At 42.5% G+C, this 19134-nt stretch overlaps 1 protein-coding gene across 3 annotated transcripts in view; it reads right to left on the bottom strand.

The window, feature by feature from the left end:
* Positions 1-905: 905 nt before the first annotated feature.
* LOC146392791 (transcription factor COE3) overlaps positions 906-19134 on the bottom strand; it is a 141556-nt gene continuing 123327 nt past the window's right edge. For 2 of the 3 annotated variants that reach the window (XM_084953375.1, XM_084953384.1), the window contains exons 12-16: positions 15198-15263; positions 14353-14527; positions 10431-10613; positions 7144-7233; positions 906-5027 (exon numbers count right to left, since the gene is read on the bottom strand). In XM_084953375.1, the coding sequence (XP_084809501.1) occupies positions 4996-5027; positions 7144-7233; positions 10431-10613; positions 14353-14527; positions 15198-15263 (546 nt within the window). In that variant the 3' untranslated portion in view covers positions 906-4995. The remainder of the gene's footprint in view (positions 5028-7143; positions 7234-10430; positions 10614-14352; positions 14528-15197; positions 15264-19134) is intronic. The other variant, XM_084953391.1, reaches the window with a different exon arrangement.

The raw sequence follows: 19134 nt of genomic DNA, 5'->3' as shown, positions 1-19134 counted from the left end.
CAAACCTTCACTTCATCCTCGGTCGTATTTCTCTTTTTATCCCGGCTGATGTTTTTACCTGCTGCACGGTTCTTTCTCTGACTGCTTTGGCTCCGAGCTGCGGTGATTGATTTGCATCAGTTCAACTCAAAACGTCAATCAGAGCTCCGTGTTCATCATTCCCCGCCGACAGTTTCATCATTAACCAAAGTCTTTGGAGGCCGTTTGGAGAGTATTCCTGCTGGAAGAAAACTTTTGGTGATGTGTGTGTGTATTTTTTCTTTTTTTCCAAGCTGATTTCAGTGGATATAGCTGCTCTGGAGATTTTTTTCCTGTCAACATCTACCTGAGTTACTTACCTGAGTTTTAATCAGAGATAAAATCTGCTTGGACATGACTTTCTGTCCTCTCTCTTCTATCCTTCTTTAATGCACTATGTCATCGTGTATGTACAATATATATCTTGAAAAGATTCAAGCGGACAGGGAGCTTGAGGGTCCTGCACAGTATCTTAGCTGTTCCTCGGAACTCCCTGTGGTATGCTGTCCAGCAGATCACTGTCCGTGGCTCTTCTGAGGGTACTTCAGCACACAGTTACAGTTTCTAACAAGAAAATGCGGTGCGGTTACTATTTTTCAACACACTGACGGTAGAAGCTGTCTTGGAGTGACACAAATAATTTGTGTGGCATCTTATTTGATGCAGAACTCCTGATGGTTATAAAAAAAAAAAAAAACCTTGACTGCATTTTTAGGTAAATAGCTGCTTTGTTGTTTGCAAAACTTTTGATTAAATAATTTTGAGAGCAGATCCAGGTTCTTCGTGAAGTGTGTAAACATTAACTCTTTACTGGTACTTGTGTGTGCTGCCTCCATAATTAGTTTCCCCCCCTTTTCTTATTTGAACATCAGCGTAAGTTTGAGAGCTTCGAGCCAAATGTAATCTTTATTAGATTGTTTCTGTACAAAAAGCACTGGATCACAGAGAAAAAAACCAAACAAACCAAAAAACAGAAGACATGCATTTATTTACAGCATGGCCAGAGACAGGAAAAGAAAAAACCTGGGGGTGACACCCCTGTTTGTATCCTAAAGACAACTAATTAAACATTGTGCTTTGATATACTTTGATGATATATTTAATATTTCACAAAAATGCAGTGCCTCTGCCCTCTTTCACATTGAAGTAAAACATAAAAAAGTCTATTTTTCAGTTTAAAACCCAGACGGTGGGAAGCGAGCTCGCTGCGACTGACAAAAAGAGAAAGAAAAGCTGCGAGCTGTTGGAGGGGACTGATCAGGGAGGTTGGCTCTGCAGGCTGGGCTTCATTAGTATCACTGATAAAGGGTCTTTCCCAAAGACGCTGAACAGATACCACCAAAAAGCTAACGTGACAGCATCCGGGTGACACTGTGCAGAAACTGCTGGATTTGCATAAAGTCAGATGTTTAATCATTTGGACTTCAGATTCCTGCATCAACTCTGCTTTTAACATTCAAAGAAATACAAATAAAATTTATGTAAGTTTGAAGGTTCAGGTAGGTTCAAGCAGTTTGAAAAAAATGTTTCTTCTACCATCCTTAAACTACGCAAACGCACTGAAAAGGAAAAACTGGAGAGGTTTACAGTTTTTATTACTTTATTCCGAGAACTTGTTAAATGTAAAGACAAATCGTGTCTCTGTAAAGTAAGATGCAGTATTTAAACAATATGAAACTGATTTTATTTTTTTCAACTTTGTTTTTGGTGTAAATTTGTAATGCTAATTTTATAATCGTAATACAAGCCGATAGATATCAAATTACTTTATGCTCCTTCTAGTCACATGATCATGGAAGAAAAGTCACACTGTCAGTGTTTTGTATTGGGGAAAAAAATGTCGTAAATTTGAAATTTTTCGTTTATCACAATCCAAAGATTCCAGATCTTTATGCCAAATTATTCATCTCACAGTCTCCTGGATCTCTCTGAAATATTCCCCAGATTGAATCTACTGATTCATGCTGAAGAACCTTATTTTTCTCCTTTGTTCACTGACATGAAGACAGTTATATCTAACGTGTTGTGTTCACGTACACAAAGTGACATTTTTCCAGATTTAAGTATGTATTTGACATAAGCCTTTTCCTCGATAGAAGTTTACGTTCTTTGGTATTTCCTTTACACTTTAGTTGTATTTTAATACATTTTACTAAACAAATAATAATCTAAAAATGGGGGCCACATTTTCAAAGCCCCCATCCAAAACTTGCATGTTTATGCGAATGAATTAACTTCAAAGTCATATTTGCTGTAAACACAAATGTGATATTTCATGTCCATATTCTCCAAAAAGTAAGAATTTTTTCAGCAATTTCACTTTTTGCCATGAGACCAAGCTGAATTTTCAGTGTTTTGATCACATTTGACACAAAGATCTCGTAGTTGTACTTTTCTATTGGGGTAATTTCTTGTAGTTAACAGATGTTAAATCACAAAACGACTCCAGTCTCCAGTTTTTCTTCTCTTTGGTGAAGGAATAAACTTCTACACTTTGTAATTTGGCAGTTTTAACACTTCTCAGCCATCAGTATCTGACGGTTAGCTTTTACAGTTGAGCATCTTTTGTATATTTCAGGGGGAAACCTGAGGGACAAAGACATCAAATCAAGAAAGCAAACAAAAGTAACCTTTGAAAATTTGCTGTGGAACCAAAACTTTGTCGGAAAAAAGAAAGACTTTGTTTTTAAGCGTGGTCGGTCGTAAGGCATCAAACTCAAGTCTTGGTTCTTTACATTTTTTTGAACTTTTGCCACAGCAGCGCGGGCGATGAGCTTGCATTTCAGTACAGGAGAGCAGTTGCATAAGTAAATGATCCAGATTGTGTGCAACGACGAGAACAGCACCATCGGCAACAACACCAACATCGATGGACGTTTCCTTGAGATCGGTGACCCTAAAAAACTTGGTTTGAAACTCTTCGCCGTGTTTTGAAACCGTACAGTCAATATCAGCAAAAAAAATCCAACACAAAGACGAGGGTCAGGTCGAATATTCAGATGGATAAAATGCTGACTTCTAAACACCAAACCGCCCCCCTCAAAAAATGAGTGCTGGGATATTATGACATTATAAGTCTCTGAGATATAAAAATTTCACATGACGAGGATTTTTGCCATTTCAGGATGGCAGGAGAAAAAAAACATATTGGTGCATATCGCTCTAGCTTTCATCTTTTTTCTTTTTTTTTCCACTTTTAGCTTTTTTCTTTTTTGCTAAGATACATTGCTCTTATTAAGTGCCCCAACAAAAAAATAGTGCATTAAGAAATAACCATGATTATACATTTCACAATAATACACAAAAGACGAGAAGAACCAGGGGAAACAAACGATGCTGTTTACAAAAAGTTAAATATCGGAAAAGCGTTTTTATACAAAAGTGATGAAAGCGTCGTTTTACGTCCTGCTTTCAAAAACAGGGTGACCGTGTCGTGAGTTTTTTTTGTTTTGTTTTACAAAAGGGTTAATTCTTCCCACTTGTTCACTCTTTTTACAATATCTAAAAGGTATTAAGACATCAAATGTGTTTACATATATATTTGAGACTATCATTCAGGCCTAAATCACAAAAGAACTCCCCAAAACATACTTTATAAATACATATAAAATAAGCACAATCAGAAGAATAACAAGAAAATCTGGTACCTAAATGTGATTAAAACTGCTGCAAGCTTTTTCTGGTTAAAATCTACCACTCGACACACCCGCAAAACAGAACTATTGTACTGGATTTCAAAATGAGACATCCAAAAGAAAAGAAAAAGAAAAGCTGAAAACGCTGGGCTGCCTCGACGTGTTACGGACAAATGTTAGTGGAACATTTGCTCGTCTCTCTTCGGCAGGATGCTTCATTCTTTCCTTAGCTTACAAAATTACTGCACTTTCCTCCTTTTTAGATTATGAGACACAAACATTGTTAAAAGCTATGGTACAGAAAGTAAAACGCGCTGAGACGTGAGATTCCTCGGGGGGCTTTAAGGACTCTGGTCCTGGGGGAGGGGCTTGTTGGGGGTTTCTGATTGAAAACCGTCTGACGGTTCTTCCAAGTTTGAAAAATGATTACTTCCTGATTTCCGGACTCGGTCCGACTCAGGGTCAGTGTCCACCGAGAGCTTTTGTTCTAGTGAGAACCAATCAGATCTGCAGCTGAAAACAGAGAAGCTCTTTTCTGCTTTTCTTTATATTTTAAAAATATTTTTATATTGTGTTGACCAAAGTTTTAGATGAGGTAGGGTTACTGTTTACTGGCAAATTATCCGCTAATTTGTTTAGATTAGCTAAAAAGCACTTGGTGCTGCCCCTCTGTAGGCTTCCAAAAGACAGCCAATCAGAAGAAAAGTAAGCTTTCAGGGAGGGGGGCTTCAGACAGAGTCAAACTGAGCTGCCTGGATAACATTACAAGGATTTTTTTTAGCTTTAGATTTGGTGATTTTTATTTATTAATTTTTTACAGTAATCACCAGCATTTTCAATTTGAACAAAGCGAGGTATTTGAAGATGTCACCATCCACTCGGCTGATTTTTTTTTTTCACGATATGATGATTAGCTTAGAACAGATGCTCCCAGTGGACACGCCTACTTCCTGTCTCACAGTGGTTCGAACTGATCTGAGACCTGTCCAGCCTCCACAGACTTCTCAAGTCAAAATAACCTGTTTAATATCTCAGCACAACATGCAGTACTGCAGACACCTTTCATCCACCCACAGTTCACGCTGAGCGAGCGCTGCCTCCGCCCGCAGCCACTGCAGACGTTTCCTGTTCCGGGTTCGTAAACTCCTGCCGGTGGTGTCTGCAACGGCTGCAGGAAGAACCGACGTCCTCGGCTGATGGTGACTGAATTGTTGAAGTTCTTCGGGTTCGGACTCTGGGTCAGACGGGTCGGTCTAAAGGATGATGGGAAGGACGTTGTTGTGGCGTTTCAGGCTGGGGGAGGGTTGTGGGGAGTCTGACGGTACCTGGCTGAGAGTCCTCCTCACATGGGGGGCACAATGAGACCTGCCATGGCTGAAACAACACAGACTGAGTCAGATCTCATGCTTCGTGATGCTCGCTGAGCATTTCAGGCTACGTCCACACATACACTGGATTTTTCAGTTTGATTGGAAAAATGTCTCCATCTGTCGTGAAAATGCAAAGCGCTGCCCAACTGCAGAGGTGGGAAGTAACAAAGTACAAATACTTCGTTAATGTACTTAAGTAGAATTTTCAGCTATCTGTACTTCACCTGTGTAGTTTTTTTTTCTTTTACTCCCTACATTTATAAACAGATACCTGTGCTTTCTTCCTCACATTTTCAAAACAAGCTTTTTCGAGTTTTTATTTCACATCACTGCGGCCTTCCCAACATCAAACCAATTTGAGCCTAAACAGAAACACATGAGAGTCACTCCTGTTCGTTTATTAATCACCAGGAGATGTTGCATAAAAACAGATGATAGAAGCAAAACTGTTTTCCTTGTTTTGAGAGCTAACTTCACTCAGAGATGGAGAAAGATAAAAAAGGCAGGACAGGAGAGGAAGACGAGAGCTTAGATTTAAAGGAAGGACTGCTCATTTAAAGCTCACAAGTAAGTCCTCATATTTTTAAATCACATATTGGGTCTGTACATGTGACATTATGTTGTTTCATATTGTGAGACATGCAAAACAAACTGAGGGAGACTGTTATTTAAAGGCTGCATGAAAATCCTTGCAGGTTAGTGCAGGATAAACAGGTTAGTTTGTTGTACTGTGATGGATTTAAATCAGAAAATCGACTCAAGCTCTGAATAGAAATTATTGTGAGTTATGAATCTTTCCCCCACGCTGAGCCATTACAGACAGTTTTAGGGTTGCTCCACCTGCTGAATCCACTTTAACCCCTGACTGTCGCCCTCTACAATGTAGCAACAGGACACAGAGCTATGTTTGGTTTCCTTATTTTTCTCTTCATGTTCTGCTGATGTGATTCAAGCTGAGAATATTCGTGAGAATTAAAATGTTTGAATGAAATAAAGTCTGTACTCCCATCTACTGACATTATTTTATTATTATGTTAAAACAGCACAAGGTTCAATTAGCTTTCCACAAATATAGAAATGTCCTCCAAAGAGCTACTTTTTACTCTGAGTACATTTCAGAGCCGCTACTTTTTTACTTTTACTGGAGTACAGAACTTGAATCGGTACTTCAACTTTTACTGGAGTACTTTTTAACACTAGTATCTTTTTTTCTACTTAAGTACAGACTATCTTTACGTTTGCCACTTCTGCCTAACTGTGAAGAAATGTTAGCCAATCAAAAACCCACAAACATGGTGCACAGTTTGATATCAAAACAGGAGATAAAGGTGCACGCTGTTGATGCTGTGAGGCGAATTCAAAATTCGGATGCAGCCTCAGTTTTTCTAAAATTCTACTTTACTGTACTTTAACATAACAATGTTTTATCATGAAAGTTTTTTACTGTTCAAGCTGCCCACTCAGAAATATTTAAAACGTCTTGGTGATTATAACTGTGGATATTACAAGACCTAAAATATGTTTTTTCATGAAGACTGAAAAAACCTCCAGTTTTAAATAAAAACGCCTTCCTGAGAGGCACGTCGAAAAGATTTAAGATACGTCTCGTGTAAACAGATCTCTGGAATAATTAGGGTTCATTTAACACACTCGCACAAAATATGCATTTGCTGTTAAAGTCTTTCTGTGAAGCGCTGAAAGGTTAAATAAAATCAGTTAAATGCCTGCGTTGTAAAAATATTTGGATAAAGCTGAGAGATGATGTTGAAATAAAGACAGATCTACGACGGATTCTTGGACTTCACTGAGCCAAATAAAAACTAAAGAATAGGACTCGGTTATTGGAGGAAAATACTTTGTAGGGTGAAATTTGCAGCGGTATTAACTATAAAAGAAAAATGCTCAAGTTTAAGCTCCAAATTCCCCAAAATGCCAGAAGTTATGGATCAACTTTGACCTCCAAGTGTGTGAAAGCAGGAATCAACACGCAAAACAGAAAGAGTCCTTCTCATACAGCGGCGCCGCGTGGACATCCACCTGCGTGTCCTGATGGGACACGAGCAGGAGGACAGCAGGGGGCGGGGGTGCTGACAGGCGGGACGGGGGGGTGGGATGCTCACCCTGGAGGTTGCTGCCATTGGTGGTGGTGCAGGTGGGGGGCGGGGAGGTCTGTGGCCGCACGACAGGGGCGAAGGCGCTCTTCTGTTTGACTGCAGAAACCATATGGACAGGAGAGAATGAATAAGGGCCTATGGGAGTAGACGAAGAGGAGGAGGAGGTGAGGAAGACAAGGGAAGGAGGAGTAGGAAGGTGTGGGGAGGGGGTCCTACAGAAGGAGGACGTGACGGTAACGAGCAGGCAGACAGACAGGAGGTGAGCGATCGGACGGAGATGAGGCGAATCATGCAGGGAGGAGAAGGAGGATGATGAAGAGGAGGGTGAGGAGGAGGAAGAATGGGTCCCTGCCTCAGATCGGGCCGAGGTCTGCAGGAACAAACATGCTCCGAGCACAAACAGCTGCACATCTGGCAAAGTTGATCCATAACTTGAAGGACTTGTTTGGAATAAACCAACCTGAGAGCAGCAGCAGCAGCAGCTTCATCCGCGCACGCTGCACAGGTGTGTGTGTGTGTGTGTGTGTGTGTGTGTGTGTGTGAGAAGGCAGGTGTCTAACATCATGCGGTAAATTGACTTTTTTCCTTTTTAATAAATCACCCACTCATTTACTCTTCGTGTGTCTTTAGGCGAACAGCTTTGAATTTTCCTGCTGCTTCTACAGCTGACTCCCGATTAAAGGAACAGTTCAACATTTTCAGAGACGCTCTTATTGATCATCATCTATCGGTGGTCAGTGCAGAGCCGGAGCTGTCCATCAGTGATGACTTGAGCTTGACATCTGTTCTTTGGAAGTTTTCCGGAAGCAACCTGAGCAGACCCGGCGTTTAAACCAAACAGAGCCAAAGTACGAGTTAAAGTAAACTCCTGAAGCCTTCAGTCACGACTTCTTCAGGAGACTTGTCACATGTATTTGCTGCTAAGGTGCTTTCTCCTTTTAATTTTTATTACTTTTTTAATATTTTGCTCATCTCCGGCTCTTTAAAGTCACCTCCTCCTGATTTACTCATTTGAGTATTTCGTTCCTCTGAATCTCTAAAGTAGTCTTTAAACTGAAGATGTGACTTTAGAGTTGAGAAGCTTTCCGGGAAAATCGTGAGGACGTGACGTTAATGTGGTCGGACGACTAAAAGTGCACTCTGTCAAACAAGCATGATGTAATGTGACGTTTAACTTAATGCTAAGCTGACCACATCTGGACTCTCCACTGCAGGTTTGAAATCAGCCGCCATCTCTGCAGTCGAGACTCTGAAATGTATCTTAACAGTGGATGTGTTGCTACCCCAAAGGTCACCGTGAAATACTGAAATTTCCAGTAAAATCTCAGACACGACCCTGAAGTTACAAACAGCAGATGGCTCCAGCTCTGTGCTGAATACATAATCATCAGCGGATTAATTTCCGTCTCTGAAACGCAGAGTTTTGAGCGCATCTGTCCAAATGTTGAGCTGTTCCTTTAAGAGCTTCCACAGAGTTTATGGACCACAGTGTGTCTGTAATGATTCAAGGACAGCATTTGAACATGGAACTGTAAAATGAAGCGGGGGAATGTAAATGTGATTTATCACTTCATGCCAACAAGCATCAGTCTGTCCTGGATCGCTGCTTCTTTGTCCTCACATTTCCTCCTCCTTGGCTCCTTCTTGTTGTTTTTCCGTTCCTTTTTCTCCAGCTGATATTAATGGATTCGGCCCAAAGCGTGAATGCATGAATGCATGAAGGATGCAGTGAGGATGTTAGTGGGGTTAGTGGAGGAGGTGGAGGGGATGGGTGAGGAGGAGTATGGACAGGGGGACAGTCAGAGGAGGGAAGGAGGAGGTGAACAATGCGTGGCAGTGTTAAGTCCACACACACGCACACACAAACACTCAGACCCTCGGCGGCAGGAAACTGTAGCTCAGCCAGGCGAGATGTGAGCCCACCTTTTGTTTAGTCGCCAGGGACGACAACATCACCTGGCAAGGAGACGCATTTTGAGCTCACTACCTTCTAAACGAGTCTCGCTGAGACTTGCTGAGCTCTTTGATACAGAAGCCAAAACAATGGAGCGCTCCCCGCGGGCGAGTTTAGTCTCCAAAACACACCTGCGCCTTCTACGCTGCTGCTCCGACTCCAGGCATGTTAATCAGAGCCGAGTGTAAAGTTTGACGAACAACACGGCCGACTCAGAAGCATCAACTCGTCTCCTGCAGCAGGAAACGCTTCACTTTTGTTTGCTCGTATTGCTCTGTGCACAACGCCATCATCAATCTGCCATCAAGTCGTTTTATTTTCAGCATCGCGAATCCATATACAGAGTATATCATCAGTACTACGAAGCCCAGTACACTGGGTAATGTGGTGTCAAGCTAGGTACCAACACTCAACAGCTCTTGGTATCTTGGTCACGTTCACGCTTGATACGGATCCTCTGGCCTTTTACTAACATTTTAAAGCTGTTAGCCAAATCACTGCTCATAATTACTCTGGATTTCATTAAAATATGATGCCTCCACCGAGGCATAAGACAAGATGAAGGAACGTTTTTAGTGCTGTTGTTTTTCTTCTCTCTCTCAGCAAGATAAAAGCAAACCAGACCAGTGGGTGGAGACGTGGGCTAAAGGTGAGGGAAGAAATTCTGGTTCAGATCCAATTTTATAAAATTAAAACATCGGCCTTGCTGAGAACATTTTCCCAGGCTAGTCCATAATAATCATAGGTGCTTTCAGTGGTTAACGGGCTCCTGAGTCCCTTAAAATACCTAAATATGCCGACCCTAAACCCCTACTTGGCTGAGAATGACTTCAGTTATTCTAATTCCTGTGCTTACTGTAAAGTTTTCAAACTTTTCCTTCTGGTTCTTCATGCTACTTGGATACTTAAGCCTCCGTTGTTGCTTCACCCAACACTTCCAACATCTCCTTAAGCCGCTACCTTCACATGCAACTACATGGACCAATACAGCTTCAACTCCCATCACTTCATTACATGGACTTAATCGTTTTAATGACTCAACTGCCACTCCACCGTCAAGTTCAATCCAAACATCAGCCAGCAGCAGAGCATCAACATAAACGAGCAGCGTCCATAGCTTTAATGCAGGTTTTGGTAACGTGGCATCAAATGCAGATTTAAGCAGGAAGCACAGATTTCTTTTTTAATCGGTATTTGGAGCATCAGGAACAGCGCTGTGTGTTTTGGAGCATAAATACGTCTGATTTTAGCCACAGTTGTAAATGATCCCTCCTGCTGACTGCCTCCCGGATGGATGAGGTTTGGTTTCGTTAATGCGATATTTAAGCGTATTACTCACTTGCGTAAGCGGAGTTGGCGGTGGAGCCGTTGAGGAAGCTGGGGGATCCGGGTACGCCCAGGTTGGTCATCCCCGCCCCGTATCCGTTCATGGTGGATGTGATGGTGTTGTAGTTGGACTGCTGAGGCGTGGAGCTCGGCACGTAGCCGCGTGGAGACACGCTGTTTGAGTTACGGGAATAGCCTAAGAGGAGGAAGAAGTACTCTTCATCATGTGTCCATATGCTGACTTCAGTGTTTGGATAGATAATCAATCATCTCTCATCATTACTTCATAATTAAGAAATGAATCTTTACTTTAAGACTGTGAAATTCAAAAAACATTTACTTGATGTGACGACTTCCAAGAGTAACTGTCACTCTAAATTTCTCACAGTTTGATTGAACTGGACCGGACATTTCCAGCTCCAAATTTGTTATTCTGGGACTACAGTAGCTTTGCATGATTCCCAGCAGTTGGTGCGGTGCCTCAATTAATGTTCATTTAGCCCCTTCTCCTTTAAACTGTGTAGGATGAAGTAGATATAATTATTCAAAATGTTTACAACAAAATGTTATCGGGTTTTAACTCCATTAATCATCTCATGACCTTCTTGATTGATCGGGTGACCCTTTGGTCGAGAACCACTAAACCAGCAGACAAATTACTAAAGTAGTGAGTTCACTGTGAAATCTGTCTTTTAATTCCAAAGACAACATTTTGTACAGCCTCTCTCCGCCCCAACCTGAGCGTGAGCAGTTTTTATTTATTCGTTTTTCTCAAATGCAAAAACACAGTCGAAGCCCTGTAAGGGCAAACCAGACTGACAGGTAGAGATATGAAACTGAAAAGCAGTATTCATCACCACCACAAACAGAAGATCTTGATAATGATCTTGTAAAATTATTCAGAATAAACAAACAGAATACAAAACTAATATCTTTTTTTAACCCAGGAATGTAAATGTTTGGTGGTCTAAAACTGGTTTGACAAAAGGCCAACTCACATAGTAAGAAAACCTACAAATTACCCTACATTTTGCTGACCTCCTCACTGTGACCTCAGCAGTGACATCATCGCGCCTGTCACTGCTGGTCTCCTGTTATGAAGAGCTCGCCTCCCTGCAGGCGAGGTCTGCCCTTCATCTGTCACCTGACTCCTGCTTTTTACTTACCTCTGGTCTCCCTTCTCTCCCCTCTCACCCCCCCCATGCTCCCACTGATTGACCCTCATCCAAGATGCATTGAATACCAACGTTCCCGCAGCACTCAGCCTGACCTCTGACCCCTTCCCGAGGCTCCACAGTTCCCACCGACCTCGGGACGAGCTCACTTAGCAGAGCTAACAGAGTGCCAAGTAGCACATTACGCCCTCTCTCTCGCCTCACCCTCCACCCTCTTTCCCTTTCCCCCAACTTCCCATTTTGGGCCAACGCAATTCCCAGCAGGAGCGGCTGATGGAGCGCTGCCCAGGGACGAGGGCGAGGAGAGGCGGCGATGGGAAACACATGTGGAGTAGCAGAGTGCAGGGAGCGGCCGAGCACTCAGAGTAAATGTAAGGATTGTTCTGTAATAAAAAAAATAATGCCTTAACAAATGGACTGAGTGTTGGGTGGTGTTTGTCTTGGTGCGTTCCCTCTCCCTATCCATTTCGCCACAGCAGCGTGGGAAGCAGATCGGATGCAGGTCACATCCTGCGCGCTCATTCACACCAAAGCCTGAAACGTGTTTGCTGCAGAGCAGTGCAGATGAGCTGGTTAACGGACAGTTTGGATTTCACTGTTTAATGACAAAAATTAACGACTAGAAAAACTCTTTCAGAGTTAATAACTTTTTTATCAGTTAAAAATTTATTTATATACTGTTTTTGTCACTTTAACGGATTTAAGCTCTATATTTTTAATTTCTTTGCCTTCTGTATAAACCGATGACGGTTCTCTGTCTAAAATCAGAAAAATCCTGCTGCTACTCTACTGTATGTACTGTAATTATACTAGTTTAAAGAACATATGTATCAGATATCTGAGTATTAGTGTACTGACAACAAAAATCATCAGGTAGTGCCTCTATGATAGCAATAATGTTAGGAAGCAAGCTAAGCCTAGCCAGCTAGCTGTAATTTAGCAATGCAGCAAGAATATGTTGCTGGTAAAATTGTAGCATTCACTAATTTTTAAATTAAAACAACCAGTTCAATCAATGTCTGAGAGTTAGCAAACTTCATTTACTAAAGACAGCATTTTGCTATGCTGGATAGCTAGTAGTTTGTCCTCTTTTTATGACTCAAATGGTCTGTGACTGCCAAAATTCCTGATTAGAGAAAACTCAATTTCTTCTGGCTAGAGTTAGCTAATTTTAGTACTAACCAAAGCAGAAAAACTACTTGCTAGCCAACATATCACTTAACAGTTAGCTAACTTTAACCTGCTTCCTCACTAACACTATGAAGCCACATCAGTGCTAGTTCTTGTCCTTACTCTGTGTTTTGCTGGGAAATAGTCGTTTGATAGCATTAGCAGTTAGTGGACTATTTTTAAGCTAACATTAGCAGCTCTTGTTTACGGCTAGTAGTACAAGGGCGACAGGTATCCAGGGAATTTACTTGGAAGTGAGAATACACATCTTCAAAAAAAAATAAGCCTTATCCATGATTCTGTAAGCTTTACATGCAAAGTTATAAAGAAGGCTGAAAGTGGGCAGTTAAGTAAAAACATGTTTTTGGGGTATTTTTCCTGGTATCAGGCTTCCCTCGTGACCCCATAAACTCTGACAAAGACAGACTCCAGAGGAAAAAGCCTTCATCCTGCAGGAGGATGACATGATGCTGAGCAGGCCGAGCTGAATTGGAGCTGTAAATTACCTGCCTCGTCCGCCTGATAAGGTCTGGGCTCGAGAGCTGCTGTTTTTATTAATGTTTTAATCACGGTGGATAATTGCAAGGGGCACACAGAGCCATTTCATACTTCATAACAGCGGGGAGGACGGCATTAGATCCTCGGTGTAATGTTTCCGACTGGACCACAGTTATGAATTTTCAGCATGGCTGCTACCTCGTTTCCCATGACCTCATAGATTCCTGTAAGGTGTTCGCTGCGGGGCCGATGGGAAAACCAGGCCACGGTTTGTGGTCGAAGTGGAGGGGGGGTGTCCGGGGAGTAAAAGCAGCTCGATCTGCTTCCTGTCGACGCGTTCACAAGCTGTTTGCTGCATGTTTTCCTGAGCGTTCCTGACAGAAGCAGAACTGACTGCTGAAAGGAAACACTGAGGATAACAAACCCACAGAGCTACAGTGGAAACACCACCGAACGTATCTGCTAACAAGAACTGAGATATATCAGATTTCCACTGATGTCCAAAAACTTGTAGAAGCACTTCAGTGAACGTGCTCTTGTTTATTTTGACTGTGTCTGATAGCAGGTACTAAAACAATAAACATGAATTCATGTGCTGCTGAAAATAGTCTACAAAAATAACTTTGTGGAGCCCTTTGGTAATCTATGGACACTTGCATCCACTCAAACTAAAATGTGTGGTTTTATAACTGAAAGAGATGTGTGAACTTGAACCCTACATGGAAGTCATACATTGTTTCATGAACTCTAATGAAGTAGCCTGTAGGACTCTACAGAAATTCAATGACGTCCAGTGAACTTTCCTAACGTCCGCTAAACCACTCCAGTCTACTGGACTCTTCTAAAGACTCTTTTTAACTCTCAGACTCTCAATAAAGTTGGACCCTAAAAACGTTTGTTGGACTTTACTTAACTATACTAAACTCCCTGTCTCTGCTGGATTCTAGTGGACAGTCAACCCTGCTGGTCAACAAAGTCTACTTGGCCTCCATTTGTCTTTAATGCAGTCTACTGAGCACACTTGTGATGCGGCGTAAACCATGAGGCCTCCACCCCCTCCCTAGAGGATCATGGGTAGCAGCGCGCTCTCACCTTGGTCGGCCTGCGAAGCCTCGGAGATGTTGACGGCGAGCTGACTGCTGAATGAGTTCACTCCCATCATCCCCGAGTGAGCGGCTGAGCCAGTGAGCGACGGCAGTTGGTTGTGACTGCGAGGGACGCTGTAGAGCGCCTCGGTGAGGTCGGCCGCTCGCTTCAGGATGATTTCCTGCGAGGAGAGGGGAGGACGGGACATTATTTTGTAAGAGTTACTGTTGGCATGAAAATGTTGGACAGCAGTGAATCTCAGTTCTGCGGTTCCCACCAGTGAACTAAATTTAGAGTTCACGGGACGTATGATGATGTTGAAGTTTGACATTTTTTGAATCTCTTGTTTTTATGTCATATTGAAGTGTGAGCAACGTAAATAGTCACTGAAAAATTTAGTAAAACCCCACATGGATGTTTGCGCTTGAGTAGAAGGTGATTGTCTGGACATATATATACAAAAAGATTAGAACTCACACATTGGAGAACAAAATAGTTGCGAAGTGCTTGGAGTGAGTGATGAGGGTTACTCAGAGTGAGGTGATTGGTGAGGTGGGTGGGCAGGGGTGAGGTGTGGGGGGACAGCATTAGTTAATTGTCTGAATGGCCCAGGGGAAGCTGTCAGTGTAGTAAATGCAGGGATTCTGTTAGACGTATGAAGTCTAACACAGTTTTTCATTCAGGAGTCTGAGATTTCTGTCCTCTGTTAGAGCCTCACTATTACATTTTTCTTATCATTACTCATCATTTATTTCTGAGATATATCCTGAGGTTTGTGATGGGATGTTTCACTGATCCTCATGTGTTTGAGTTTGAAGAGGCCAAAGGTCAAAGTGAAGGTGCTCCCTCACCTGGTTATTGTGTGGCATCCCGTACAGAGCTTCCACCAGGTCGGCCGCTCGCTTCAGCAGCACCTCCTAAAAAAAGACAAAAAAGGGAGGTTTAACAGAAAACACAAGGAGGACAGAAGAAGAATCAGCAGGAAGCCATTTTCTCACACACACACATTTTCCAATCAGCCTACAGGAGAGGAAGCGTCCAATCTGAGAGTCTGGGTTTAATAATGTGACTGATAAACAAGTGAATACAAACACAAGAAGAGGGGGTGATGGGTAAAAAAAAGGAAAGGAAGGAAAGAACCAAAAAAGAGAAAGAAAATAAGGAATGAGAAAAGGAGAGAGGAGAAAGAAAGGAATACAGGATGGAAAAAAGGAAGAAAAAATTACAAAAGGAAACAAGGAAAGAAATAAGGGATAAGGGGGGGGGGGATAATTAACCAAAATGAAGGGAACATTAGGGAAAATTAAAGTCAGAAAAAAATGCAAGTAAAAACATTAAAATGGACAGGGATAAATAAATGATATCAACAGAAGGAAACAAGAAGGAACGGGAAAGGAAACAAGGGGGGAGGAAGAAACAGAGAAGGGATGGAAAGAAAAAAGGAAAGGTGAGGAAACAAGAAAAACCATTAATGAAAGAAAGAATGCAGGAAGGAAGGAAGTGAGGAAGGGAAATATAAAGGTAAAAGGTGAAATAAGGAAACAAGGGAGGAAAAAAGGTGATGTAAACAAAGCGCTGAATGGAGACACAGGAAAGCCTGAGGATGATCAGCTGACAGAGGGAGGAGGAGGAGGTGTGGAGTCCCAGAGGAGCAGCAGTGGGGAGGTGGAGGCCTCTGCTGGATCTCCCTGAGGTATTACAGCAGGAGAGGGAGAGAGGGAGGCTTGTTTTTCACGTGGAGTGATGAAGGAAGAGGAGGAGGAGGTGACGGCTGCCACTCTCTAGGTTCAGCCATCAGAGCTCCGACCGCACTGCAGACGCTGTTCCCGAAAGTTCGAGGCAGCGAGGAAACTGACGGGAACTGACGTCAATTTGAGATTCGGCCCCGTGCGCCTCCCCCGGCCCCCCGACCCAGAACCTACACCCCTCTCTGAAAGGTTCGCTGACATCAGCACGTCACAGGTTTCCTTCACTTTTGTTCCGTCGTCTCCTTTTTCCTCTCCCCTTTCTCTGTTTCTTTTTCCCTCCTGTCTTTCCTTCCTTGCTTTTATCCTTTCATCAGTTATTTCCTTTTTTGCCCTTTCCATTTCTTCACTGTTTCTAGTATATTTGATTTTCTTTGAGACTTCTACATCAACAGTGAGACTTTTTCCCCCACAACAAATATAAATAAATTGCAAAAAAAAAAATACACAAATATAATACAAATAAAAACTCATATATGCAAATGAATAGTTAATAATTATTTTTTAATTTGTCATCGAGTCATCATGGTTCAGGCTTTAAAAGGTCAAAGAGCAGCTTAATGGCAGCGTCTGATGCCCTCAGCAGGCTTCCTGAAACTGGCCAATGAGAACAAATACAAACATTTCATGCATTGAACTAAAGTGAATAAAGCTTCCTGGCATTCGTCTGGCATGTCAGCGGATCGGTGTACTTCCTGGACCTCTGGTTATTTTTTCTTGAGGCTGAAATTTGTCGATTTGTTGTTCAGCAGCGTTAAACTGTCCCTCCACAGAGCAGCGGTGCAGCTCTAATATGAAGTAAAGGAGTGCGAGAGCTCCTTCCACCTGTGATTATGAATGTGCGGCTGACCCTGAACCGCATCTTTGAACTCAGCATTAGAGATTCTGCTGCTGTCGAAGCCGCCGAGGAGAAACGTTTCCCTTGTCTCGCGGCTGTCAGCCCGAATCACTCCTGCCGCTCAAATCTGCGCCTTCTTATTTCTGTCGAGTTTCACTGCAGAACGCAGAGATTAAAGGGGATTTCTACTTTGGATTCTACTGATTTTTTTTTTTATTGCATTTTAACTTTCTGCTGGAGCCGCAGCTTCTAAACAAAAACGTCTCCAGAGACGGACTTTGTGTTCCCTCCCTGGCCAATCAGAGCGCTTCCTCTGAGTTGGCAGCAAACCGGCCTTTGACACACGAAGGTCTTCGTTTCCCACGACAGGCGATGACCTCGGGGGCAACGGTCCAGCACGCGGACGCTTTTTTCCTTGACCTGAAGCTTGAACGGCGAAGTGAACGCATCACTGTTTGTTTACACCAGAATCAGCTGTTTGATGAGCTCTGCTCGTTCTTCTCTTTGCTCCCCGTTTCCTTTCTTCCTTCCCTCCCTCCTTTATTTCCTGCCTTTGTCCCATCTTCCTCTTTCCTGACTTCGTGTATTCCTTCCTACTGTCTCTCTTTTTTAACTTTGGTTCCCGATCTTTCTTTCATTCTTTTCTCCCACTTTCTTCCTTCTTCATCTTTCCTTGCTTCTATTCCTCCTTCTTTCCTGTCCTCAGTATTCCTTCCCTTTTCTCGTGTCTACTTTTCTTCCTTCCTGCTGTCTTTCCTTCTGTGTGTCCTCCTCTGCATTCCTTTCCATCTCATTTACCTTTTTCCTATCCTCCTTCCTTCCCATCTTCCTACCTTCTTGCCTTTCCTACCTTTTTCATTCCTTTCTTCCTAGTGCTTTTGCTTTTTCTTTCTTGTGTCATCCCCTTTCTCCCTTCCTTCCCTCCTTCCTGTCTTCCACATTCCTTCCTTTCCTTCCTTTTCCCCCTTCTTTTCATTTTTTCTATATTCCTGTCATGGTGTCTTTCCTTCCCTCCTTCCATCTTTCCTTTTATTAGTCATCTCCTTCATTTCCTCATATTTCCTCATGTTATTTTTCTGCTCCCTTTCCTCCTTTGTCCTCCACTCACTGATATTCCTTCCTTCCTTCCTTCCCTTGTTCTTTCTTACTTTTCTTTCTGTCCATTTTCCTTCCTTTCTTAACTGTTCCAAATGTCCTTTTTCCGTTTTGACTTGCTTCCTTCTCTGGGTTCCTACCTTTACTTCCTTATCTTTTTTTCTTACCTTAGCTCCTTATTTCTTCCTTCCCACCTTTCTGCCTAGATTACTGTCTAGGAAGGAAGATAGGAAGCACAAATCCTTTGCTACTTATTTCCCGTCTTCCTTTTTTCCTTCTCTCCATCACTCCTTAATTCTCTCCTTTCCTCAGTCCTTCATTGCCTTTCTTGCTTTCCTTCCCTCCTGTCCTATTTCCTTCCAGCTCCCGTTTTTTTATTCAAACTACAACCCCAAATAATCAGCCTGACAGGTGAAACCACATCTCTGCCAGCGTGTTTCTGTGTGCGTGTTTTTATGTATGTGTGTGCATTTCTCTGTGTGTGTTTCTGTTTCTATGCGTGTGCTTCTGTGTGTGTGTGTGTGTGTGTGTGTGTGTGTGTGTGTGTGTGTGTTGGTCCTCTGGCTTCATTAATCTCCATTAGAAAACAGAAGTTAGTTAATGTCTCCTTCGCTCGGCTGCGGCAGCGAGACGCCACGCAGCAGCAGCTGCCCGTCTCTCTCTCTCACACACACACATACATACACACACACAGAGTTACTTACACACAACCGTACATACTCAAACATACACACGTTAAATATACAGTTGGCAGACACTAAAACCTCACACACACAGAAAAGACTTCAGCAGCTCTGTGTGTATGTCTGTGTTTTTGTGTGTGTGTTTGGGTGTGTGTGTCCTCCTTCTATTTTCATTAGCTTCTGACAGACACAACAGCCTTCTCAAGTTAATGACGCCTCCGAGGCCTCGCTGCTGCTGCTCAGTGTGTGTGTGTGTGTGTGTGTTTGTGTGTGTGTGTGTACTTGCACTTGTTCATTTGTTGGTGGGCTCTCTGTGATTTGTGAATTAGGCGCTGTACTAGTAGTACTACTACTCAGAATAAGAAAAGAACAACATGAAAACAGGAAGGAGAGAGAGGAGGAGAAACAGAACATAAAAAGGAAGTGG

This window comes from Perissodus microlepis, chromosome 2 (assembly GCF_051167445.1).
Source record: "Perissodus microlepis isolate ML-2025 ecotype Zambia chromosome 2, ASM5116744v1, whole genome shotgun sequence".
Classification (NCBI taxonomy): Eukaryota; Metazoa; Chordata; class Actinopteri; order Cichliformes; family Cichlidae; genus Perissodus; species Perissodus microlepis.
This window is presented reverse-complemented; position numbering and strand designations above follow the sequence as displayed.